Source organism: Phascolarctos cinereus, unplaced genomic scaffold, assembly GCF_003287225.1.
Source record: "Phascolarctos cinereus isolate Bilbo 61053 unplaced genomic scaffold, phaCin_HiC Scaffold_726;HRSCAF=1367, whole genome shotgun sequence".
NCBI classification, from domain to species: domain Eukaryota; kingdom Metazoa; phylum Chordata; class Mammalia; order Diprotodontia; family Phascolarctidae; genus Phascolarctos; species Phascolarctos cinereus.
The window spans coordinates 35,167,441-35,194,104 of NW_027556098.1; the positions used below are offsets into that span (position 1 = coordinate 35,167,441).

The following is a 26,664-nucleotide window of genomic DNA, read 5'->3' on the forward strand; positions in this document are numbered from 1 at the left end:
AAGTCAGAAGGCAATGAGGCTATAATCTCCCTTGTTCTGTTTATCATGCTTCTATTAATGCAGCCCACATATTACTTTTGACTTTTTTAGCTAGCATGTCAAAACTGATGCTGTATCATTTAATAAAAATACAAATACTAGTAAGGCAAAGTTAGACGTGAAGGCCGTTAGGTAGCTTTTATGTAGGTAGGAAAAACACCCTAATGATACTGTCATGACCTTTAACTCTCCTGATACACCAAACAGTTTTCATCTATCATTTTCCTTCAGTCCCTTAAGCAAGGTACCTAGGTGGTACAAGTATTTGGCTTACAGTCCAGAAGCCCTGAGTTCAACTCCTTAGATACTTACTAGCTGTGTTACCTTGGACGAGTTATTTCACTCCTCTCTACCTCAGTTTCCTCATCTGTAAAATGAGGATAATAATACTACCTCCCAGGGTTGCTGTAAGGATCAAATGAAATAACATGTATAGCCCTTTGCAAACCTTAAAGCGCTATATAAATGCTAGTTGATAGTATTACTGTTATCATCATTATTCTAAGGAGTGATAATTGTTGAATCTCCCATAGGGCACCCAATGCAAGAAAGAGATTAGAGCCCCCTCATGGGGAAAAAGGGATGAGGTCTAAACTAAAATACAAGTGTAAATCAAAAGTCAGGATGAGTCAGGATCTGGAATTCTTGGGTACATCAAATCCGAAGGGCAGAGTTGGAACTGGGAAGCCAGGAGTCAGAGAGAGGATCTAAAACCAGGTAGGTCTCCATAGAGATGTGGCAGCATACCAGCACAGAAATGTAACTGCTACCCTTTGCTTTTTTATGTCTCTGCCCTTCTTTAATTGGGGTGATATTTCTTACCTTGTCCTTTCTATTATGCTGGGCTAGATGCTGGCATCTCCCTCTCTTTCCTCCAATACATCTGCGAAGCAGTGGGAAGGTCATCAGCCTTACCCTAAACATCTCCCTGGCCCCTGAGGCCATGGAATGGTGAGATAATGTTGCTGGAAGCCACTCTGTTTATAAGCCACTCTACTGTACCAGCCTCTGGCTCTCTCAGGTAGTTATTAAAGACAGGGACTGTAGTATGTGTGAGGAGTTTCAGGCAAACTTGAAGATGTAAATCATAGTTTGCAAAAAAGGGTACGTTCTTGAATGAAGGAAGAAATGAATGGACCAAATTACTGTCACAAAAAATCTGAGGTGGGAAATAGAGCTATTTGTAGTTATTCTACAGGAGGTATTGCCATCTAAGAAATTGTTCACAGATCTGTTATTCATGTCAAATTAAGGAATAGTATCATGGAAAGGTGAATCTTTAACTGGGGGCAAACAAAAGTACAATCCAGAACTGACACAGAGTGAGGTGAGAGGGAAGGCTGTGGAACTAGTCAATTTCTTTCAGGAACAGGTTGGTAGCCTCAGTTGTAATGGGATGTTCACTTTGGGGGAGAAATTAAGCCATGTTGGCCAAAGAGTCTACCACTAACAAAACAGGATTGTATTTCTTTTCTTTTTGTTTTCTCTTTTTTTTTTTTTGCGAGGCAATAGGGTGAAGTGACTTGCCCAGAGTCACACAGCTAGTAAGTGTCAAGTGTCTGAGGCCAGATTTGAACTCAGACCTTCCTGAATCCAGGGCTGGTGCTCTATCCACTGCACCACCTAGCTTCCCCTGGGATTGTATTTCTTGAGTGAGGATAGATAAAATCCAGTGTTACCATCACCCAGAGAAAGAAGAGAATTGGCAGGGTTTGCAACAAACCTACCAACCCTGCCCTCCCCCTGCCACTGAAGTCACTGGCCAGAGTACATAATTTACAAGACTAGACATGCCTGAAGGTGTTTCATCAGAATAATTTCTATCAAAAGTCAAAGGTGACTGTACGTAAGATATACAACAGGGCCTAGTAGCCTTATGATGAGCCACTGTGGCAAAGGTGGAATCCTGCTTATTGAGGAGGATACATGAGTGATCAAAGTATAGGAATACATCAGAGATTGACCTTTATTCAGCTACAGGTGTTAAGCTGGCCTAGAAAGTGGACATTTAGGACAGAATATAAGCAACCAGTCCCTGATCCTAGTGCTGCCTGATCTGTTCAGGTACACCTGGCAAGAGAGTTTGTGGGAGGCCCTGACGATCGGATACACTTGGTACCCAAATTCTGTTTTCTGTAAAAGCATGTTTGCCCGCATATTGTGATGGCCAGGAATGGAGGTGATGGTGAAAACGAATTAAGAGAAAATAGTGCCCAATGGATTTAATGTTGATTGAACTGCCCAAGCATTCCAAAGATGTTTTACATACTTATAGTGTCGGGATGATGGGATGCTCAATGTCCTCAAGGTGGTGCTTCCATGACATATGTGGGGCTTTACCTGTGAGCTGCTCCTGCCACACTTAGTAGTTTTTGTCTTTACCTGTCAAACTGGCAGGGATTAGAGTGAACAGAGTTGGAGTGCAGAGGGCAGTAGCGCCTGTGAAGGAAGAGCTCTCACAGTGACACTGGATGCATGATCACAGGGCTTAGATGCCTCAGGGTCTTCATGCCTTCCTTGTTCCATATCCACTAGCCTACAGAAAGTCATGAGGTGCTTCAGCCAGCTTTAGAGAGGTGCAAGGGTATTGCTGGGGTCAGTATGAACCGGAGCCAGTTGTTAAGTTTTCAGGGTGCACATTTTCACCACAGAACTCAGCAAACAGCTACAAATCCAGGCTTGATTTATTGTGTGGCTAATTGTCTAGATTTAAGAAAGTGATTGATAAAATGTTAATAATGCACTGGCTTTTGAACACTGTCTGTTACAGGCAGTTTGTACTACATAAGATGCTGACTAAGATAATCAGTTGGCCTGGGGTGAAACGTCTTCCTTCCCTTCCCCCGCCAATCTAGTAAAAGAAATACAGGTTTCAAAGCATCACTGTAAATCCAAGACAAGGCTAGGCCATGAATCAAGGTGCTTGGAAATGGCAATTCTAACAGCTGAGATGGACACAAGAAGACAGGAGCAGGAACTGGAATTTCAAGTTAAGACGGTTTCTATGAAGAGCAAGAACCATTTCCAGAAGTGATGGTGAAATGACTTTCTGATATAAAATACCTCATCTGAGCTTTGTCACTGAAGTGGTGAGCATTCCCTATTCTTATGCCTTGCATGTACTGGGTATACAACAGCTCAGGCATCAGGACCTCTCCTTGCTCTGCTGCAACCATAAAGCTATGGGAATAATCACCTCCCTGGATAATGATAGAATGCCGTTGAGAAGCTGACTTTTCTCCTTTGCTGTGGAATAACCTTGTCATTTCTGAATTGATTTTCTTTACTCAGTGCTTGAGCAAGGAAGGTACCTGCCACATTTATTTTATTTTTATATTTTAGCAGCTCCTAGTGGGGTTGCAGATAGGGGGCAGGAAAATGGAGGTAGGAATTGACTCTTTTCTTAGGTCACAGCCAGAATGCCCCTTTAATTTGATGTCGAAGAAGTCTGCCCAATGGTGCTAAGCAAAGTTGGAATTTTAAAAAATACAAACATATACATACATATATATAATCTTTGAGTATAACTATGGATCTGGCATTCATTTTATGTCACAAATATTATAAATACTCTTTTCTCTGTAGGGGTGTAAAAGCAATTTACTGACATTTCTTGAATTCTCCATCACATCTTTGTGAGACAGGTATGTAGAAAATACTGGATTATATTATCTGTCACAGTGAGTCACTGTGGAGTTGAATTCTCTCCTGACTGCAGGACTCCTGTGACAACACAACAATAGTAATGATAACAACGATAATAACTAGCATTTATTTTGCTTTAGGTTTTTTGTAAAGCACTTCACAAATATTATCTCATTTTATCCTCACAACCACCCTGGGAGGTAGATGCCATTATTATTTACACTTTAAAGTTAAGAAAACTGTGGCAGAAGTGACTTGTACAGGGTCATAGAGCTATTAACTGAACTCAGGTCTTCCTTAACCCAGGTCAAAAGTTCTATGCATTGTACCACCTAGCTGCCAACATCACCAGATTACTATGCTGTTTCTGCTTAGTTATATTATAGGAGGTGCTATTTATTGGTGGCACATTGGTCACCTTGATGAACTATGTACGGTTTTGGCTAGGTGACTTATTTTAAGAGGGACACTGATAAACTGGAGTGTCCATAGCAGAGCGACCAGGGTGCTACAAGGGTCTAGAACCCCCAACACTTGAGAAACAATTGAATGAGCAGGAGATACTGAACCTAGAGAAAAAAAGATATAGAGGAGGCTATGATTGTTTTCAAATATTTAAAGAGCTGTCCATGTGGAAGGGAGATTAGCTACAGTTACACAAAAGCATAGCTGCAGAGGGCAGAACTGGAAACAACGTAAGATTTTTTGTGTCCAGTATATAAAAAAATTAGAACTGTCCAAAACTAGAATGGGCTTACTGCAGAAGTTAGTGCTTTTCCTGCCACTAGAAATGCTTAAATGGAGAGTGAGTGACTACTGCTGGGGGATGCTGCCTTAGGTTAGAACACTTCTTAGTCACTTCCGATGTTAAAATCCTATGATTTCCTCAAATCTGGCTCCAACTTTATCTCCTACTGTTACCCTATGTGAATCCCTTCAGAAACCATGGTAACTCACTATTTCTCAAGAATTTTAAAAAGATTTTCAACTCTTTATCTCATCTCACAATGCTTTCCCACATGTAAAGAGATCACTGGCCCTTATTTTCTGATCCTTCAAGGCCCAGTTCAAATTCCAGCTCCTTCATGAAGCCATAAAGCCGCATATGACCACACCATTCCCCAGTTCTGTTCTGAACTCACAAAGAACTTGTTGTCTGGGACATTATTCATTTGCTACTTAACGTATGCTGCTTAATATTGTCTTCCCTCTAAGTCTGGAAACTCCTTAATGTCAGATACTATTACTTCTTTGTATATACCCCATCAGAAACTATACATAGTACTTTCTTCATACTAGATACACAACAAATTTGATTGAGAAAAACAATGGCAATTAGGAAGTAAAATCTTTCAACAAAAACTTTCCACTGGTAATATGGTATAATGGCTAGCATTCTGGAGATCTGAATTTGTATCTTGGCTCTAATATTTACTATTTATTGGGAAGTCATTTAGCATTTCTGAATCTTAGTTTCCTCATTTGTAATATGGGGATAATACTTATTGCGTACATCAGAAGGTTACTGTGAGGAAATCCCTTTTGAACATTCAAGGCCCTATAGACACGTGAGTTTTTATGTCCAGGAACTTATCACAGTGAGCATCTTAATGTTGAAGTTCTTCATCATCATCATGATAGCTGACACTGCCCTAGGGCTCTAAAGCTGACATTTCAATAGAGCCTTAAAGTTTCCAAAGTACTTTTCTTACAAACGGGTCATTTTGCATGTATTATCATCCTCATTTTATAGATGAGAACAATGAAGAACCACAGAGATAAAAGAGACTTGACCAAGGGCAGGTGATGGTCTGAGACTTCTAGCCAGGTCTTGTAACTACAATTCCACTGCTTTTTCTAATGCTAGTAAGTGGTGGGTGGTAGGCTGGGAATCAAACCCTAATCCTGTGACTCCCATTCTAGCATTCTTTACAATGCACTGTGACAGCTAAACTTTATATCATACCAATAAATCAACTACACCTCTTTTCGTTTTGATATTGCATACCTCTATTCTCCTTGGCAAGGTTGTCTGCCATCTCCCAGTAGTCATAGCTGTGCAGAATGCTGTTGGTGATGCTGACATGGTTGGCTGCCATCTGATGGATCCTATGTGGAATGCTAATTATGGATGATGGCGAAGGGGTGCTAGTGCTTGAGAGACTCCCCTGAGATCCCACCGAGCTGACTGGAGAAGGGCTGGGAGACATGGGGGATGGAGTTCCTGTGCTCCTGCACAAGAGAAGATTGGAAAGCAAAATACTGAAGAGAGATAAGTGTGGGGTGGAGTATGTAGGACAATACTTGGGTGCACTTGAATGTTAACAAGCAGTTTCATAGGATCATGCAGAATTAGTTTCCAGTCAGTAAAGTCAACTTACTTTCCACTGGCACCCCATGGAGATGGGGCCTGGGCAGCTTTAGATGAATTCTGTGGAGGCAAGAAGTGGATTTACTCAGGGTTCAATTTTCTTAAGAGAGAAGCAGGAGAACACATCCTTGCAAACTTAGAGAATAAAATAAATTGAAATCGGAGATAGAAAAGAACTAAAAAAAAAAGAAGAATAAAGAATATGCTTTACATTCACTCTGGAAGCACATTATTGAATATGCTTCCCTAAAAGATAGGGCAATTAGATTTTTTTTAATATGGTAAGAAGACCACATTACATAAGCCAAACATTTATATCCAGAAATTGAAAAGAAGTTTTGCATTTACCAGTAAAAGTTGTAAAATGGACAATCCCTAAATAAATAAATAAATAAATAAATAAATAAATTTACACACACACACACACACACACATACACTTTACTATGCCTAAATATATGTGTATATATATACATATTTTTCATACACACACACACACTTTACAACTAATAATGCTTTCTTGGGTGTTAATCTGTAGGACTGTTATGAGGGGAAATGGTTTTTGTGATGCCAATGTGAACTTTTCCTCTTTGGAGTCCAAAGCACAGGCATCATCTTGGTTTTGCAGAGAGAAGTGTTGCTTTGATTTAGCAAATCAGGGAAAGCTAAGTATAGAATAGGTATCACAGAAGCACTTAATGAAATGGAGACTGAATTTTTACTTCATGTGAGTAGTGTTATTCAAAGTTACACGAAATAATCTGTTAGAAATCTGAGGGACTATGGCAATAGGTACCATATAAATGCAAGTACAGAATTATACACTGTACCATTTACTAAGAAAAATGAAGCTATTTTTATGAGGGGAAAAAAACTCCTAATAGATGAGCCACTATTACTTTTTTTCCTAGAATCAAGAGTGACATTTTTCTTAATCTAGCATTAATGGATATATCTGCTTTGTTTTTCTCTCCTAGTTATTAAAATTTAGGCACCCAATATAGGCTATTAAAAGTATACTTTGGCTGTAATAAACCTAAGCAGAAGAGTTCCATGGTACCAGAAATAGATGAAGGAGGATGGTAAGCAGGAAAGAAAATGCCTAATTCTTCCTAGCTATCCTAAAAACTGAAGCCCCATGCTTTAAAGGGAAGTGAGTATGGACAGAAAGATCATCTTTTAGTGTTAGCTTTGCATCAGGAAACTGAATTTCTTTCCACCATACTATCATTTTTACCCAAAGGTTTTATGATTACTGAATTTTAGTCAATGTTTCAATAATCTCTAATTGTAAATACCTGCTTTGTATTATACATTTCCAAAGGAGAAGAATCATGTCTTATGTTCAATATGGTACTTATTCTGTACTTATTCTTAAAGACAGATTGGAGACAATGGACAAATAAAAAGACAATCTGTCATCATACATCAGGGAAATTTTCTATGTTTGTTTTTTGGCTAGGCAATGGGGTTAAGTGACTTGCGCAGGGCCACACAGCTAGTAAGTACTATGCGTCTGAGGCCAGATTTGAAACCAGGTCCTCTTGACTCCAGGGCTGGTGCTCTATCCACTGCGCCACCTAGCTGCCCCCGGGAAATTATTCATTATGCTCAGGGCTTACATTTAACCATAAAAACCTGAACTCTTCCCTTTAATAATAGGGTTACTCTTTTCAGAGTTTCCTATTAGGTACCAAAATTCAAAACATGTACCACATTTGTGACTTTGACCCCCTGTTCCAAAAGTCAAAAATAAGACCACACACATATTGTGTAGGTTCCAGTACTCCTCTCATTTGAGACAAATGATATTTAGTTGACCATGGCTCAGAACACTCTCTACTCTATTTTGGATAAACTATTCAGCTGAATGCTATCAAGAAGATAGCTGCAAAGAATATCTTTTTTTTTTCCAGCTAGGAATACAACTGTTTCTATTTGGTTCACATGGTCTCCAGGACATGCATGAGAAAATTACCTACTGAAGCTAGAAAACAGGCTTTCTGGGAAGTGAGGATGACAACTGACTCCTAAACTTCCTGAGGTGTGTGTGCTGATCGGCGAGTCCCTGGCTGGGACTGCCATATGTATCTTGAGGAACACAGTCTGCAGTCTGCTCTACCTCCACGCCAGCTACCTTGCTTGTCTAACGTTGACCTGTCTTGAGGAGTCCTCATTGATTGAAGAGTCCTCTCTGAGAAAGATTAGGAGGTGGGATATTTCATTTTTTTTGTTCTCACAGGAGACTTAAAGAGTTGCCTCTACATGAGTCAATAGGGTTCTCTGATATGAATGAAACTAGACAATGGAACAGTTGCCATAGTATGTGAAAGATCACAGGATCATAGCTTTAGAGCAAGGAGGGGCCTTGAAGCTCATTTAGACCAACTCACTCATTTGAAAGGAAACTGAAGCACAGAGGAATGAAATGATTTGCTCAAGATCACACAGGTAAAAAATGGCAGAGGATTATGCTACAGAGAATGGTGAGCTTTCCTCTATCTAAACTGAGGAGAAAACAAGAGAAAATATGGTTAAAGGGCAGAAGAAGTCCTGAATTAGCTATACGTAACAATGTCCTGATAGGATGGCTAAATACTAGAATGAGTTATTCAGGGATTATTAGGTGTATTCTTTCTCTTGAGGGTTTAAGGAATACTACTGGTTATCATAGGGAGAGAAGGTATGGAACATCCTGAAATAAGAAAATATGTTAGATGGCTTCTCCAAGGCCTCCTCAGTCCTAAAACTCTGTGATTGTGGTAAACTGGTTTCATACATACACTGAGGGAATACATTGTCATTTGCTTGAAAGCAATGGATTCTGTCAATCTAATCACATTTATCCTCAACAGGGTCTTTAAACAATATACAGTATATTGAATATACTATATTTCTAAATCCATGGTAAAGTTACAAGCAATTTACAAAGCAAGATAATACCTTGAAATAGTCAATAAGTGCTTTTGAATACTTTACAGCATGGTCCCTTTTGAGTCGAAACATCCGCCAATACAGGAGAGCCAGACAGCGATAACTATAGCCCAAAAAGAGAAAATCAGTTTCTTGAGAGTGGTCATTAAATCTCAGACAAAACTAGAAAAGCATCTTCAAACATTTCAGTTGTTTCAAGGCACTTATTAGTTATAGACTGAGGTTCTGAAACACCAAGTCAAATGTACCATTTAGAAAAAAATCTAAATTTGAAAACATCTACAGTGCGATTGCTCAATACGATACTGAAATCACAAATACATTCATCAGCTTCACAGCCCTTTTTTAGGGAGTGTGACTAATGGGACTTTCCATTGCCTCTCAGTTTTCCTTTTACACCACTAGAGGTCAGTATCTCCCTGTAAGAAGTGAGTTGAAGGCTACAGGCTAGGAGGACCAAACTCCTGAATACTAAGCAATGCAAGGAAATTTATGCCCGCGTTTCTCATTGTAACACAGGCTTAGGTGCCCGGCTGATTTTCAGTCTGCTCTGCTGAAAAAAACCCCTTCTTTCAAATCTTCTTTCCTCACTTTATGATTAATCTAGTACTCTTATTAAAATTAGGAGGAGTTTACATAAAGCTGGAAAAGAACATAAGCAGCTTTTTCCTCTGAAACATGCACTTTCTTTGGTGCCTGTCTCCCAACATCTAGTTTGTTTTCTCTTTATATTTTTATAAATCAAGTGGCTCTAGTGTTAACTGGCACACCAAGTACAGCACAATCATATATTGTTGTATAGATTTATAGGCAAATCTCGGCAATCAGATTCACAATTCAGAAATATCTTCCTGCATGAACATATTAGAGATCCCTCAGTCCATAAAGAGTCGCAGATCTTTTTATTTTGTGGCCTGCTTCCTCGATTTGTAGGCCACAAATGGTACATATAAGCTACCTGCCAGCGGAAATTACTTTGAAGTTTATAAAAAGTATGGAATAATTTTGGTTCCTTAGGAATTTCTCCTAAATATGACTTAGGAATCTGAAGTGACATGCCCTGTGAAGTTAGGATGGAAGAATCATTGTTACCATCATTATCATTGTTGTTAATAGCGATCATATTTGTGCACTAAGTCCCTACAAAGGACTGTATGATTTTATTATCACCGCTAATAGCAATCATATGAGTGGGACGGTAATCTGTTACATAGGATCATAGGATTTATCATTATTATTAATAACTAATGTATTAGTTCAATGGTTATATCACTACAAAGAAACATAGGACTTTAGAGCTGGAAATAAACCTTAGAGATCATTTAAACCAACTCCCTTAACTTACAAATAAGGAAACTAAGGGTGAATATTAGTGAACATTTTTAAAATAAATCATTTCACTATCAAAATGTGTTGAACCTAAATAGAAGAAATCATTAAAGACAAGACAAATGAATCTTATTATGCAACAATAAAAGGACTTTGAACAACAAAAAGCAGTATGTCTAAATTAATGAAGAATAAGTAAATTGGGAAAATAAGCAGATTGGGGAAAATACTTGTAGTAAGTATCTCAGAGAAAGGTGTGAAAAAGAATTCATAAAGAATGGATCCACAGTTCTACAAGCATTAATATAGTCCTCAATGGTGCACTGGTCAAAGGATACAAATTAGACAATTTATGAAGAGGAATTATAAAGTATTAACCACAAGAAAAAATGTTCAGATTTCCTGATAACCAGAAAAATCCTACTTCACCCTCTCTAAAATTGTAAAAAGCAAAAAAACCCCAACAACACAAAGTTGGCAGTGCTGTGGGGAAATGGCATTCTACAGAGCTGATAGGGCTATAGACGGCTACAGACAAACATTTTGGCAAAATGGCAGTATGCAATGAGTCACAAAATTGAGCATAACATAACTTAACAATTGTCCTGTTATGACTTTATCCTAAGAACATCATAAAGAGGGTCTATACCTTTAATGACATTCACATATGCCCTATTAGAATAGGAAAAAATTGAAAACAACCTGTATGTCCAACAACTGGAAAATGACTGAATAAATTATTTCACATTAATTTATTCACTCCATAAAGCCCTAGTCTGCCACTTTGTTGTGGTGAGCAGGAGTGCCTGAGTTTTTGAAGACTACGCCAACAGAGCAAAAACTCTGGCAGGTTTTTACTATTCTGGAAAGGTTTTCAGTACGGTCTTGGCAATAGACTGAATCTGCTTTCCAAGGGCCAGACTAGGGACAGAGAGGCCCATCATGCTAAGCTAGTCACTTGGCAATTAATTTTTTTTGCCCATGGCAACCTATGCAACAAAGAAAAATACAAAATGGGTCCTTCTGGCAAGTCTAGTCATGATGGTGGCAGAGTGGCAGAAGATGCCAAGAATCACCAAAGTTCCAGACTATTTTTAGGTTAGCCACTGCCACCCTAAAATGTAAGCTCTTTATCTAGTGACCAATGAATGGACATACTGTTGGAGGAAATGAATCCTATCAGTCTTGATATTCTCTCTATAAACAAAACCAGAAGACAAAAGGAAGTTGCAGCTAAACAGAAAAATGTTTCACAGATTTTTCTTGTAAAGGCATAAACAATAGAGTTGGTGGAACTGGTTTTATTGTGCAACTAAATGCAACAATAAACATAATTTCATGGGACATTTGATCATTTTGATTAAAATGCTTACTATAAATAGTTGTAAAAAGATTACCATGAAAATAGCTGTAGGTTATATGTCAACATCTGCTGTGAAAAATGAAGAAATAGTGAAAATCTCTGAAACATTTGATGACATCCTCCAAACTAAACCAACATACACTTTAATATGTAGAAGTAGATATAAGGGAAGCTAGCAAACAAAAAGAAGGTAGTAAAATGTGGTTCAGGAGTAAGGGAAGAGAAAGGACAAAGGCTTGTAGATTGTAAAGAAGTATTCTTAGACAATGTCTGAGGAATATTTTCTTCAAGAGGAGAATAGGGAGGTATTAGACATGGAGAGCACCAACTATTATTATAAAAAATTGAATACATTTTTAACAGACAGGAAATGATTGGTTACAGACATAGGAGTTATTTCTGAATTAGTTTTCTATCTACAGTTGGATTTCTGATTTTATTAGTATCAAATTAGATTTGATGCTGTAAATATCAATTTGGAAGAAAATATTTTAATAAAGGAGAAGACCTCAGATACGAGTGGGGCATCTTCTATGTGACCTATTCAAATAAGTTACTGATGCCAAGAAATAAGAAACACAGAAAATAATAAGCATCAACACAGACTATTATAATTTCCTAATGAAACTTAAGCAATATAAATCAAGTGCTACAATAAGGAGGCCAAATACGTCTACAAAGTACGTCACCCAGTAAATAACTGATCTTGCTAGGTAGAGAGATAAAAAGCCAACTGATTTAGAATATAAACCTATCTGTAAGAGCCCTGGAAATGACCAACAACCCAATTCAAGTGGACTAATGATGAAGCATGCCACTCACCTCCTGACACGTGATGGACTCAAAGACTCAGAATGAGGCATACATTTCTGAGAAATGGCTAATGTGGGAATCTGGCTCATCTATCCTATCTATCCTAAAAGTCTTGTTTTTTCCTTTTTTAAAAATTTTTAAATTTTTAAAAATTTTCACTGTGGGGAAGGGTGAGAGGAAAAGAAAATAAATGCTTATTAATTAAAAAAATTAAAAATATTATCGTGAAGGCTAGTGCAAGATTATGGATAGCTTCATTCCATAAAAAAAAAAAAGAGAAACAGCAGGAGCAAAAAATAGGTTTACAGAAAATTTGGCGACAGACCTAAGGAAGCCAAATCATTCTTATATGTTAAAGGATGAAACTGAAAGGGGCAATAAATAAATGGAAAACTGAAAAATATCTGTAAAGATTTTTATAACAAATTACTTCCTCTATTAATGAGAGAGGAGCCACCATCTTTAAACTCTAATATCAATTCTCAATGTACTATATGTGAGCAAGTAGAAATGGCATTAAAGAATACAGATGGAAAGAACAGTTGGATTAGCCTATACAAAGGAGATCTATGCTGTCTGCAATTTAATTTTAAGGATACTGAGGAATCACTTATGAAGTTAATCAAGAAGAGAAAATAACAAAGCTTGGAAAAGATCTTGGACTTTATATAAAAAGGTGACTTGGATAGAGGGCTAGCCTTGGAGTCAAATACACAGGCTATGTAACCTTTGGCAAGTCACACAGTATCTCAATACCTATAGCAACTGTAAAACTATAGGCTGCAGAGAAAGTGCTGATTTGTATCGTTGGAGAGCATTCCCCTTACCAGTGACCAGAAGTCCAGTTCAAAAACAAAACAAAAAGTGATCAAGAAAATCTCAATAATGTCTAATATGCCAGCTTTTGATGTCCACAAAACCTTTATGAGAATAATTACTTATATTGAGATTATGTTTAATGAAGGTTTGATAAGGGAATAATCAGACTTTTGCAAATGATATTCTATAGAAGACCTTATCTTCACAGTCCCATAAAAGACTAAAAGATGTGCATAATACAACCCCCCCCCTTATTGTTTGTTGACTTCAAAATATTGTTTCAGTAGATCAAAATGCCTCCTTCAAGGCTCTCCTCTAACAATGTCTCCTATGCATATATCAAAATCATATAGGATTCATTAAAAGATATAACAATAAGACGGAGATCAAGCAAAGTGTAAAACAAAGAAACATGCCTCCCAAAGGTGTCTGCCACTGTCGTGACACATGTCCTCTACAGAGTATATATGCAAGAGGGATTCCCTATAGATCAGTCAATTATGTGTCAGACACTGTGCTTGGCACTGCAAATACAAATACAAAGAATGAAAACTATCACTACTTGAGAGGAGTTTTCATTCTAAGATGATGAGGTCCTCCAGGTATGCCTGTTTGTGAGTGATATATTTATCATATCAAACCTCTGAATCATGTAAAGCCTCCTAAATGAGATCAATAATCACTCAGAAGGGTTTGGTCTATTTATCCACATGAATACTCAATTGAATGAAAAGCGATCATGATGCAGACATATGAAAAATCAAGGGAATGAACAATGCTTATGAAATATTTAGATAGACAATTCATAAATCTGTTCTTTTCAGATATGTAACTTAAACAGATATTGTGAATGTCCAATGCTCTGGGCCCAGAGACAAACAGGAGGAGAAGAATGATTGTACTGATTTTGGGAAATTATATGGTGTTTTTAAATCCCTCAAATTTCTTGCTGAAACAAGGACTTTTTAAAAAAAAAATAGTTGTATTCTGGTGATGCTATATGGCTGCTGGTCATGGAATGTCAGTCTCTTAGTAATTAAAGTTGTGGGGTCCCCAAAAGGCAACAGAGAGTTAAGTGGTAGGCACCAACATATTACCAATGAGTAGCTGTACAGATGTGAGACTGGAAAACAAGGTGGTCAGATAGGAATAAATGGGTGACAGTGAGGGATAAACAAGAGGCATGCCATTTGCTTTACTGTTATCTACCCAAAATCTAGAGACCTGGAGAAAGGCCCTCAGCACACTGAGGAAACCATCTGTGGAAGATGAACAAAAGACGCTCAGGGAGTAATGGAGTACTCACATCACTGAGATAAAATATCTACTGAACTTTAAAGAATACATATGTGTGTACATACATACGTATATGTACACATAAGTATATATACCCACACACACGTATGTGTGTGTGTGTGTGTGTATCTCAAGAGAGCAAGAGAAGAGGACAAGGGGGAGAGGCAGCATGAGTGGGTTCGACTAGGTGGCCTGTGTGTTCCTTCTAGCCCTGTATCTGTAATCCGATAAGAACATAAAGGAATATTATAGTACCGCAAAAAGTATAAAGCACATAGGGAGAAACTTACATGAGATGATGTAGTACTAAATGAGCAGAACCAGACTTGTATATACACATTGATTATAGATATGTAAAAAAAATGAAAAAGGAGAACAGAATTAGAGGTATAACAACTTCAGGGAGGACTGAAAGGGAACACAAACAAGTACATTTTCTTTGTTAATTCCTTTTGTTTTACCTTGTTAAGGGCTAAAAGTTTTCTCTAAGATTTCCTCCCTCGTTTTAAATGTTTAACTATTTTTCATCCTTTTAAAGTTTATTAATCTTTTCAAACTTTATTAGTTTTTGTATTTACAATACATTTTTAAAAAAATGTAATGAACCTGATCTTCACTTTGGTACAAATATGAGCTTTAATTTAAAGCAGTATCTTGGTTCTGCTACATTAATCCTACATGTAAAACAGCAGATGAGTTATTATGATTGCACCTAAAATGTTAAACACAAAAGAAATTACACGGACATTGGCATGGTTAGTATACAAGTCATTAAAAATCCAGACCCATCAAATGCTGAAAAACTAATTACCTTGATGTACTAAACCTGACCTGTCAACTACCAATCATTATGAATTGCTCAGGCATACCTGCAGAATTCAGGCCATTTGTAAGTCATTCAAGGATCGCAGTTTGAATGGCTTCTAGGAATCCCCTAGCCTCCAAGGCAAGATCTACTTTCTTGGGTCAGGAAACATGACAGAAAGCACCCTCTTCTTGTGTTTCTAGCACCAGTTTAAAAGAAAGCCACTGACAGGTTTGGAGATTTCAAATGAATCATGATATACCTACCACAATGCAGCTAATTGTTTGTCCTCTGGAGTGGCATTTGGGCCTGAGTGAGTTTTTAGTCTCATAGCATACCTTTAAAAAAAAGTAAAAGAAATAAACATAATCATCCCATGTAAACTGTAGAATATGCTTTGTGTTTGAGTAATACATAGTGTTTGCCACTGCTTTCTTACGAGCTGGCTGAGGTGGCTCCATTATCAACAGGCATTACATTATGATGACTACAAAAGAATGATTTTTATGTCCATCGAGCCACTTTCTGTTCTTTAATAATACAAATTCAAATACTACCAATAGCTAGGAGTGCTATTTCAAGAAAAAGCCACGTAAACAGTAACATATCCATTGCTACAAATTTTGATTGACAGCTTAACTGCTTGGTAGCTTGACTGAAGACTGAGGCAGTGCTCAGTACTTCCAGGCTTGCATCCAAGAGAAGCCTCATCTTTTACACTTACATAAATGTTTGGATTTCCTCTTTTTTCTTTGTTTGGAGCTCTTACTTTGACAGCAGTATAAATGTCTTGGGTGCATTTTAATCTATATTTTGCTTCTACAGATGTTTGCTAAGAGAAGCTGCTGGCTTTTATGGCCTGTCCTTCCATTTGCTGCTCTAATCATGGTTATTCATTTTTTCTCAATAAAACATCCAATTAACATGCAGACTTTTTGAGAGAACTTTCAAGCTACTTCCACATTTATTGAGAAACTTGAAGGAAAGAATTACACTCCCTGTCTATATCATTAAAGTCAGTTTTTTAAAATTTGTGTTGCCTAGATATTTAAAGTGAAATTGGTGTTGTAGTCTGGATTATCTAGGTCAGGCACAACTTGAGGCTGCCTCAGGCTGCTTGTGGCACACCAAAGGATTTCAGAGGAAAATGTAGAGGAAACCATCCTTTGTATGTAGAGGAAATCCTTTGGTGTGCTGCAAGTGGGCTGTAAGCGGCCACAGGCCCTAACATGTGCAAGCCTGATCTAGATAATGGCTTTAATTAGGCAGTTAGGTGGATAGAATGCTGGACCTGAAGTAAGCAAGACCCGACTTCAAATTCTGCCTCAGATGCTTGATCAGCTTTGTGACCCTGAGCAAATCATTTAATTTTTTCTCAGCCTTACTTTCCTCCTCCATCTGTAAGATGAGGACAATAATAGCACCTACTTCACAGATCTGTTGTGAGGATGAAGTCAGATAATATATATAAAGCAGTCTGCAAACTTTATACTGTTATATAAATGTTAGCTATTGCTATGATGATGATGATGATGAATTATTCATTATACCATGCATGTGATACTGGCCACAGTTCCAGCAAGGAACGTAAAGAATTCTAGAATGAGAGTTTATTCCTGAAAATTATTTTAATTTTGAGAACTTCATTCTGCTGTTCTGCTTTATTGTCATATTATCTTGGCAACATTGTGCTACTGAAGCAGCAGGACGGTCTGGAGTCACTAAATCAACACTGTGCTTAGGTTATTAGACATATTTAACTTTTTTTGAAAGCTAAGTGATACCATCTCACACAACTATAGTCTTTGAAGATTATGTATTCTGATACTGAAATGACAATTATGAAGGCTAAAAGTATTTATAGAATATAGTATATAAATATAGTTGATAACAGTACTTCCCCTCTATGTCAATGTATATTAGAGAGATTATGGCTTCCAAGGTATGCTGTAGTGGGAAGAACACTAGTCTCAGTCTTGCCATTTACCAGCAGTGTGACTACTGAGTCATATAACCTATGCGGGCTTCTGTTTCCTCACCTGTGAAGTGAGAGAGTTGGATTAGGGGCCTTCTAAGGTCCTCTGTAGTGCTAAAAGGCCCATTACTCTAAAATGATTAGGAATCTTGAATATAGAAAGATGGAGACTAAAAATAGGGATATGATCAGTGTTAAATCACAAATAACACTGACAGAGTGAATTTGAACTTTTCGCTAAATTTTAGAAAGTTGCTAGTGTGTTAGAAGGCACTAATTTCAATGAAGTAGTACTTTAAACACTGGGTTATGAACAATTGGTCATTACAGGACAAAAAACATTAAGAAGATTCAAGAGTTTTAATCAATTAACTGATAGAGGTCTACTAAAAATCATAAAGGAAAAGTTAAGGCTACATCTTTTGACATAAAAAATCATGAAGGATAACATGCTTTTTCACAAAACATCTTTTAGTGTTACCATTAGAAAAAGAATAATGATTGTACAGCTAGACTATGGATTGATTCAAAGGAGGATAACTGTTCCATCTTCTCACTGTATCTCAACTCTGGCTAGAGGTGTAGGGGACATAAAAGAGAGGAAATTCAAATTCTGGGGTTTCACTGAGATTCCTGTGCTGAAATGATATGAGCACATTATGACAGTAAGATGTGATGTTATGGATGTATATACTTAGGAACAGGGCAATAGTGGTTACTACCCTTTCCTATGACTCCGCTCAGGGTCTACCAATGGTAGTCATTCAGAGATGAATTATAGCATATCCCTGTTGCCATTTGTGCCCCTTCCAAGTTATTCAATCCCAGTAGTTACCATTAGCACCCATCAAGAGTTATTTTTTGGACAGAACATTATTTTTTGCAGTGTGGCTGATGTTACAGGGCTAGTGGTTTGTGTTTGTATCTCACACACAATCAAATAAGAAATACAGGTGAGTGATTATTGCTTTCTAATTCCTTACCTGATGAGTTCTACTGTTTCTGAGTACATTGTATAGGGAGATTTAGATTCCATTGGGCCTTGCTCCATTGCATTTCCACACTCAATAAATGACAAGGCTGCTTCAGCATAATTCAAAGCTTTTCCAAATTTTTCCACCTAAGCAGAGAATAAAAACATAGTCTCCCTTAAGAACAGTTATAAAACCAACATTCTCACAGTATTTTATGCGCTTTATTGAGATACCTCGCCTATGAGTTTCAAAAGTCTTGTTAATGAGGCTGAGAGAAAGCAACACTAAATTCAAGGTGAGAGTCTAACACAAAACAAAACTACTAATAAATGGGGTAAATCTTGGCACTACGTAAGCCCTTCAAACCAAACTCAATACAAATAAAAATCGTCATATTTTAGGCTTTTTAATTGAGTCTTACTATTCATCAAAATCCAGTTCTATAGGAGAGTGCACAAAATTTACCAGCTTACTCTCACCACTCAGGCAGCATAATCCATACGGTGCATATGTAAAATAAATATTATGTGTGGTAAAATGAATTCAAACAACATTCTTTGCTACAGATGTTCCATAAATTGTGACTGGCTTTAGTTACATGAGCAAGTGGTTATATGCAGAGTTGTACCTCACGCATATAACAGGTAGTAATTATTTAGTATTCATAATTCAACAACAGCAAATTCAATTCAACAAAGATTTATTAAGCATCTAATATGTGCAAGACAACCTACTAAATCTAGCTGGCCTTTGCCATGCTTCCCATTCCATTTAGGCCTCTTACCATCTGCTGTACCAAGACCCTTTTATTCTATTTCTTGCAACCCTGATTTCCACCTCTTCCTCTGGGAATCATAATCAAATCTATTTTGACATTGCTACTGGGAAGGGAGGTCACTCAACTCCCCTAGGGCTCCATGTGCCAAGTATGTCACTTGCCAAACCAAAACACTCCTCATTGTCTAATATGTGTTGTCTTTCCCTATTAAGAGTATAAGCTCCTTGAGGGTAGGGAGTGTACTATCTTTTAATTAGTAACTCTGTGCATGTCATACAGTAAGCACTTGATAAATGATTTTTCATTCATTCATTCCAGATGCTTTTTTCCTAGGTCCTTAGAGATAAAGGTTGATATGATATAGACCCTGCTTTTTTTTGTTGTTGTTGTGGCAATTGGGGTTAAGTGACTTGCCCAGGGTCACACAGCTAGTAAGTGTCATGTATCTAAGACTGGATTTGAAATCGGTCCTCCTGACTCTAAGGCCACAGGTCTATCCACTGCTCCACCTAGCTGCTCCCCAGACCCTGCTCTTGAAGAACTTTTGTGAAAAGCATGTGTTTGGGGAGATACATACACAGTGAGCTCTAGGAAAAAGTTGGTAGAGAAGATACAGATTTGGGAATTTGGAAGGTGATAAATGAATCCACAGAAGTGGATGAGATCACCAAGGAAGAGCAGAGAAGAGAAAGTAATAAAGGGGTCAGAGAAAAAGGATGAGGCAACAAAGGAGACAGAAGAACATCAGATAAAAAGAAAACAACAATTAGAGAGCATAAGAGAAACCAAAGGTGAGGAAATGAAAGAGAAAGTAGCCAACAGAATCAAATTCTGTAGAAGTCAAAAGAAGACAGGGAGAAGGTGAGTTAGTGGAGGCAATGAGGATAGACTGGTTCTTCCTGGAAGTCTGGCCATAGAGGTAAGTGAAGAGTGAGTTCAAGGAGGCAAAGGGGTTCTTTAGGATAGGGAAGCATGATTTTATAGGAAGATGGGATCATGGGATGATCTATTTAGATCTGGAAGTGACCTCAGCGGTCAGAGAGTGCAACTGTAGAGTGTAACACTTCCATTCTGGGGAAACCAAAGGCCAGAAAGGCTAAAGGCACAGTAAACTGAATGACTTTCTCAGTCACAAGCACATTAAATAGCTGAAGCAGGATTTGAACTTAAGATGTATTAGCTTTTACTGTGACTCTGTGAGAGATGATTGATAGAACAAGATCACAGAGGAGATGGGTGGAGATATAATCATCTGTTCAAAGGTTTTGCAGAGTTTAGAGACTTTGCGGGCAAGGTTCCAAATTGCTTTATAGACTGACTAGGCCAATTTACAGCTCTACCAAGTGTATAACAGTGTGCCTGTTTTCTGCCAGTGTCTACAAATATTGCTATTTTTTTTTGGTCATTTTTGCTGATCTAATAGGTGTGAGGTGGAACTTCAGAGTTATTTTAATATGCATTTCTTTAATTGGAGCATTTTTTCATATATGGATATTGATAGCTTTGATTTCTTTCTTAGAAAACTGCTTTTTCATATCCTTTGACCGTTTGTTAATTGCTGAACACCTCTCATTCTTATAGTCTTGAATCAGTTTCTTTATATATCTTGAAGATCAGTCCTTTATCAGAGAAATCTGCTAGAGATTTTTCCCCTTCTAATTTGAACACATTTATTTTGTTTGTACAAAACCTTTAATTTTCTGTAACAAAAATTATCCATTTTATCTTCTAAGATATTCTCTTTCTTTTGTCTGATTATGAACCTCTTCCCTATTGACAGCTGCAAAATATTATTTTCTTCCATACTCCTCTAATTCATTTATGATGTCACCTTTTATGTTGAGGTCATACACTATTTGCAGCTTATTGTGGAATATGGTATGGGATGGGACCTTGGTCTAAGCTAAAATTCTGTCAGATTGCTTTCCAGTTTTTCTAGCAATTTTTTCTTCAAATAATAAGTCTGTACCAAAGTAGTAATGGTCTTTGGGTCACTGTTTCACTGTTTGATTTTTTTTTTCTTGTATATCACATACCTAATCTTTTTTTTTTTTTAAGCTAGCACCAAATAGTTTGTATGATTACTGCTTTGTAGGATAGTTTGAGATCTGGTACAGCTAAGTCTCCTTCCTTCCAACTTTTCCCCACTATTTCCCTAGATATTCTTGATCTTTTGTTCTTCCGAAGGAATTGTTATTATTGTTTCTGGCTCTCTAAAGTAATTCTTTGATTGTTTCATTAGTTTGGCATTGAATAAATACATTTTGGTACTTGTTTTACCAGCATGGCCCAATCATGAGCAGTTAATACTTCCCCACTTACATTTTTGTTTCTTTAAAGAATATTTTGTGTTGTATTCATATTCTTTCTGTATGTTTCTTTTGTAGGTGGATTCCTAAGTATTTTATATATTCTGTAGTTGTTTTTAATGGATTTTTTCTATCTCCTTCTTCTAGGATTTGTTGGTAATATACAGGAAGGCTGATTCTTTTTGTGGACTTACTTTATATCCTATTACTGTGATGAAGTTAACTGTTTCAATTAATGAGTATGCTGTGCAGTGCCTGGCAAAAAATAAGTGCTTAATAAATGCTTGTTTTCTGTCTTCCTTTTTAGTTGACTCTGGTTGTCTATGTAGACTATCACATCTTCTGAAAAAAGTGATAATTTTGCTTTCTTTTTGCCTGTGCTTATATTTTTGTTTTTTTCTTGCCTCTAATTGCTAAAGCTAGAATTTCTAGCACTATGATAAATAATAATGGTGGTCATGAACATCTTTGCTTTACTCCTGATCTAACTGCAAAGGCATCTAGTTTATCTTCAGTACATACGATACATATTCAATGCATATAATAATATAATACCCCCATACATATAAAATTGCTTTTGGCTTTAAGTAAACATTAAGTAACATTAAAGTAAACATTAAGTATTAAGAAAACATTTACCACATTAAGGGTAAGGTCCATTTATTCCCAGATGTTTAGTGTTTTTCTTTTCTTTTTTTTAGGAAATGGGTGTTGAATTTTGTCAAAAGCTTTTTCTTAATCTATTGATATGATTTTAATTTTTGTTCTTTTCATTGTAAATGTAGTCCGTCATTACTAGTTTTACTAACATTGAGCAAACTTTGCATTCCTGGCATAAATTTTACCTAATCATAAAGTACAGTATTTATCATGTTATTACAGTGACTTCTTTGCTAATATTTTACTTAATTTTTTTGTTTTGATATTCGCTAGAGATACTGGGCTATAGTTTTCCCCCCTATCTTGACTCTTCCTGGTTTAGGAATGACCATATTTGTATCATAGAAGGTACTTGCTAGAATACCATTTTTTCCCTGTTCTTGAAAATCATTTATATTAGAGTAATTGTTCTTTCAATGGTTGGTAAAATCAACTGAGTCTAGCTGGTCTTAAGTCTTTTTTTCTTTGGGAATTCATTTGTGATTCAATTTTTCTTTCTGTGATTATATTATTTAAATTCTCTATTTTTAGTACTATTTTATATTTTTGTAAATATTCACCTCATTCGTTTAAACTTAATTTTATTTGCATATAATTGGGCAAAGTGGTTTCTAAATAATTTCTGTTATTTCTTCACATGTTGTGATTCTGATACTGGTAAACTGGTTTTCTTTTAAAATCATAATAACTATTTTTGTTAAAAACAGCTTCCTTTCTATTTATCAATTTTTTTTGCTTTTAATACTGTGAATATTTTCTTTGATTTTCAGAATTTATCTTCTGATGTGCAATCTGGATTTTAAAATTTGTTGGTTCTCTAGTTTTTTAAGTTACATATCCAAGTCTGATATTTCTTTTTTAATGAGTAATGTGATCAGTCTCATAAACTTTACCCCGAGAACTCCTTTAGATAAATGCCCCAAATTTTGATATGTTGTCTTATTGTTTCATTTTTCTTTACGTTGTTATTTTGACCTACAAATTCCTTAGAATTGTTATTCAGTTTCCAATTAATTTCTGATCCTTTCTTCCAAGACCCTTTATCGAATATGACTTTTATTGCATTTTGGTCAATAAAAGATATGTTCAGTAATTGTGTATTTCTGCATTTGATTGTGAAGTTTTTATGCCCCAATATCTGGTAAATTTTTACAAAAGTGCCATGCATGGATGAGAAACACGTATACTCCTTTTTATTCTAATTCAGTAATCACCACAGAGCTTTCATATCTTACTTTTGTAAAATCCCATTTAGATCCTTGACTCTTTTCTGGTTGGTCATTTTGCTTGATTTGTCTAAGTCTGGAAGAGGTATTAATTGTCCCCAATAATTATTTATATTTCTCTCTGTAAACTGATTAACATTTAAGTATTTGGTTTGCCATTTGGTGCATATATATACATACATACATATATATATATATATATATATATATATATATTAAAGTATTGGTATTAATCCATTGCCTCTGGTATCTTTAGGCAAAAGGTAATTTCCTTGTTTTGTCTCTTTCATTCACGTCTATTTTTTCTGTTGCCCTATCTGAGATCATGATTCTTTTTTGTGTGTGTGTGAAACAGATGGGGTTAAGTGAGTTGCCCAGAGTCACATAGCTAGTGAGTATTATGTGTCTGAGGCCAGATTTGAACTCAGGTCCTCTTGACTCCAGGGCCAGTGCTCTATCCACTGCACCACCTAGCTGCCCCTGAGATTATGATTGTTACTCCTGCTTTTTAAAGCCTACCTGAAGTATAGTTCCACTTCCAGGGGCTAAGATGGTGGAGTTAAGAAGTAAGTTGCTCTCATCCTCCCTTATTGACTTCTGAAAGCCCAGAAAACATCACTCCAGGAAAAACCCTGGAACAGCTGAGCCAGCAGAAAGATGGGGTGCAGCAGTCTTGTAGCCCAGAAAGCTTGGGGGATTAATGAGAAAAGCCTCTCTCACTCTTGGGGAAGATGGGCGGCATCCCAGTAAGCTGGCAGCAAGCCTGACCTCAGCATACTGGGTGAGATCTTGAGACCCAGGGTGGTGTAGCCGGCAAGTGCCAACACCAGTACTCCCTGAGTGCCTCAGTACAGGCAAAGGAACAGGTAGATACCAGCTTAGAAAACTACCATGTGCGATGGCATTCTCCAGCAGCCAAATCACCTGGTGCCTCTCAGAGCAACTCTGGGAAGTACAACTCCAGAAGGCAAAGCTCCAGGCTGATAGACATCCTCCACCAGCGAAACATCCCTGTGCAAGGCCTGGGTGAACAGGAGCCAAAGAAAGGAGTGCAAGGCCTGGTTAAGCAGGCATCCCCCAGGGGCCAGACTCCCCACCTACACCCCAAAAGCTCCAGTATTGCTGACCCTAGACCAGTACCAGGTTGGCAGCCGAAACTCTACAGCCTCCCACTGCTAGCACCTGAGGCCCTAGCACACAAAGCCAGTGACCAGTTCCTGGGCTCCTCAGACAAGAAGCTTGGGTAAGTGCCCCCTGCCCTCCAGCAGGAGAGGATGCATAAAAAAAAGTCAAGAAACAGGCAAACACCATGAGCAAAAAGCAGAAACGGACAATGACCTCAGAATGTTATTATGGGAACAGAGAAGATCAAGGCACAAATTCAGAAGAGGACAACACTGTCAATATACCTGCATCTGAAACATCAAAGGGGAATACGAACTGGTCTCAAGGCCAAAAAGCCTTCTTGGAGGAGCTCAAGAAGGATTTTAAATGTCAAATAAGAGAGGCAAAAGAAAAACTGGGAACAGAAATGAGAAGTGTGCAAGACAGAGTCAATAACTTGGAAAAGGAAGGACAAAAATTAACTGCGGAAAATAAGTCCTTAAAACAATACAATTGGCCAAATGGAAAAAAAAGTCCACTGGAGAAAACAAGTCCTTAAAAAGCAGAACTGGAGGGACAGCTAGGTGGCGCAATGGACAGAGCTCCAGCCTTGGAGTCAGGAGGACCCAAGGTCAAATCTGGCTTCAGACACTTGATACTTACTAGCTGTGTGACCCTAGGCAAGTCACTTAACCCTAACTGCCTCATCAAAAAAAGCAAAAAAGAAAAAAAAATGTAGAAATGGCCAAATGGAAAAGGAGGTACAAAAACTCATTGAAGTATAATGCATTCCTCTCCAGCCCCCTATTTTAACTCTATGTGAATCTTTATTTCAAGTTCTCATAAACAACTTTCTATTGTATTCGGTTTTCTAATCCATTTTGTTATCCATTTCTGTTTTATGAGTTCACTCAATTCATGTTCATGGTAATGATTCGTAACTGTGTATTTCCCTCCACTCTATCCTCTGAATTTTTTGTTGTTTGCTACTCCTTTTTTCTTCTGCTTACCCAGACTCACATCATAGATTTTTATTCTCTTTTTTCTTTACCTTTAATCCTTCTAGTATCTTTACTCTAATGATGGTTTGTTTTGCTTATGATTAATCCTTCCTTTATTCTACCCTTCCTCTTAGACCCTACTTCCTTTTCCTTGTTCCCTCTTGTTTCTGTTTAGTCTGATGTTCTTCTACACCAAACTCTTAGTGTGTTAGAAAGAGAGAGAGTAAGTGTATGTGTGTGCGCGTGCGCGTGTGCATGTGCACATACATGCATGTGTTCTTAACTCTGCTTGGTTCAGATGAAAGTGAGATTCATGTGATACCTATTTCCTTGAAACCTTTCTCCACTTTCATAAAGTTTTTTTCTCATACACCTGAATTATGTAAAATATTAAGTTCCTCCCTTCTGTAATATAACCCCTTTCTTCTCCTCTTTCTTTATCTTATCTGAAGATCATCAAAGCAGACCAAAACCATTCCTAGATGTCTCTGTTGGTCTTACTTTGTTCTATAAAACACTAAGGTTCAGAAGGGACAATTGTTTCTTCCCTCTCTTAGGATGTAAACACTTCCTCATCTTACAGTCTCTTTCAGTTGCTCCTATGTGTTGGCCTTTCTAGGGGTTTCTCTTGATTTTGTGTTTGCATCTCAAAGATTCAATTTAACTCTGGTCTTCATTCATCAGGAATGTTTTAATGTCCCTTTATTTGTCCATCCATTTCTCATCTCTAAAATGAAACAACTGGGCTAGATAACCTTTAAGATCCCATACAGCTCTAAACCCTATTGCCTTATGACAATACAAAAAAACGCACATTTTGATTAAAAATTTTTTTAAAAGAAAAAAAAAATTCTACTACCTACTGCTCTGTTGGCAGTAGTTACTAATTAAGCCTTAGGAACAAACTGAAATATTCATTTATACAGGGCTCTCTCCCAGTCAGACATTATTGGCTGAAGTCATAGTTTATTGGGCTATGAGCACTTGATTATATAAACATTTCTTAATTTAACAAACCCAGCCATCCTTGTAATAGATTTTATAATTACCCTAGCTATATTGCACTGATGATGAAGTTTCAGTACAAAAATAATTCAGAAGAACGTTATCTGGAAAGAAAATAGCCTTACCATAGCGTCTGCTTTATGTTTCATCCGTTTGGCTTCTTGCATAAAATAATCTGCACTGCGTGGCCTACCAAGAAAGAATGACACTACATTTTAT

The 26,664-nt window shown here is 37.2% G+C and overlaps 1 protein-coding gene across 4 annotated transcripts in view; it reads right to left on the reverse strand.

The window, feature by feature from the left end:
• AFF3 (ALF transcription elongation factor 3) overlaps positions 1-26,664 on the reverse strand; it is a 658,750-nt gene that overhangs the window by 10,995 nt on the left and 621,091 nt on the right. For all 4 annotated transcript variants that reach the window (XR_013482795.1, XM_020992852.2, XM_078146379.1 and 1 more), the window contains 6 exons: positions 26,571-26,634; positions 18,372-18,508; positions 15,680-15,751; positions 8,998-9,091; positions 6,066-6,115; positions 5,693-5,916 (listed from right to left, as the gene is read on the reverse strand). Coding sequence is in view for 3 of the 4 variants with exons in the window: in XM_020992852.2 (XP_020848511.1) it covers positions 5,693-5,916; positions 6,066-6,115; positions 8,998-9,091; positions 15,680-15,751; positions 18,372-18,508; positions 26,571-26,634 (641 nt within the window). In the remaining variant the exon portion in view is untranslated. The remainder of the gene's footprint in view (positions 1-5,692; positions 5,917-6,065; positions 6,116-8,997; positions 9,092-15,679; positions 15,752-18,371; positions 18,509-26,570; positions 26,635-26,664) is intronic.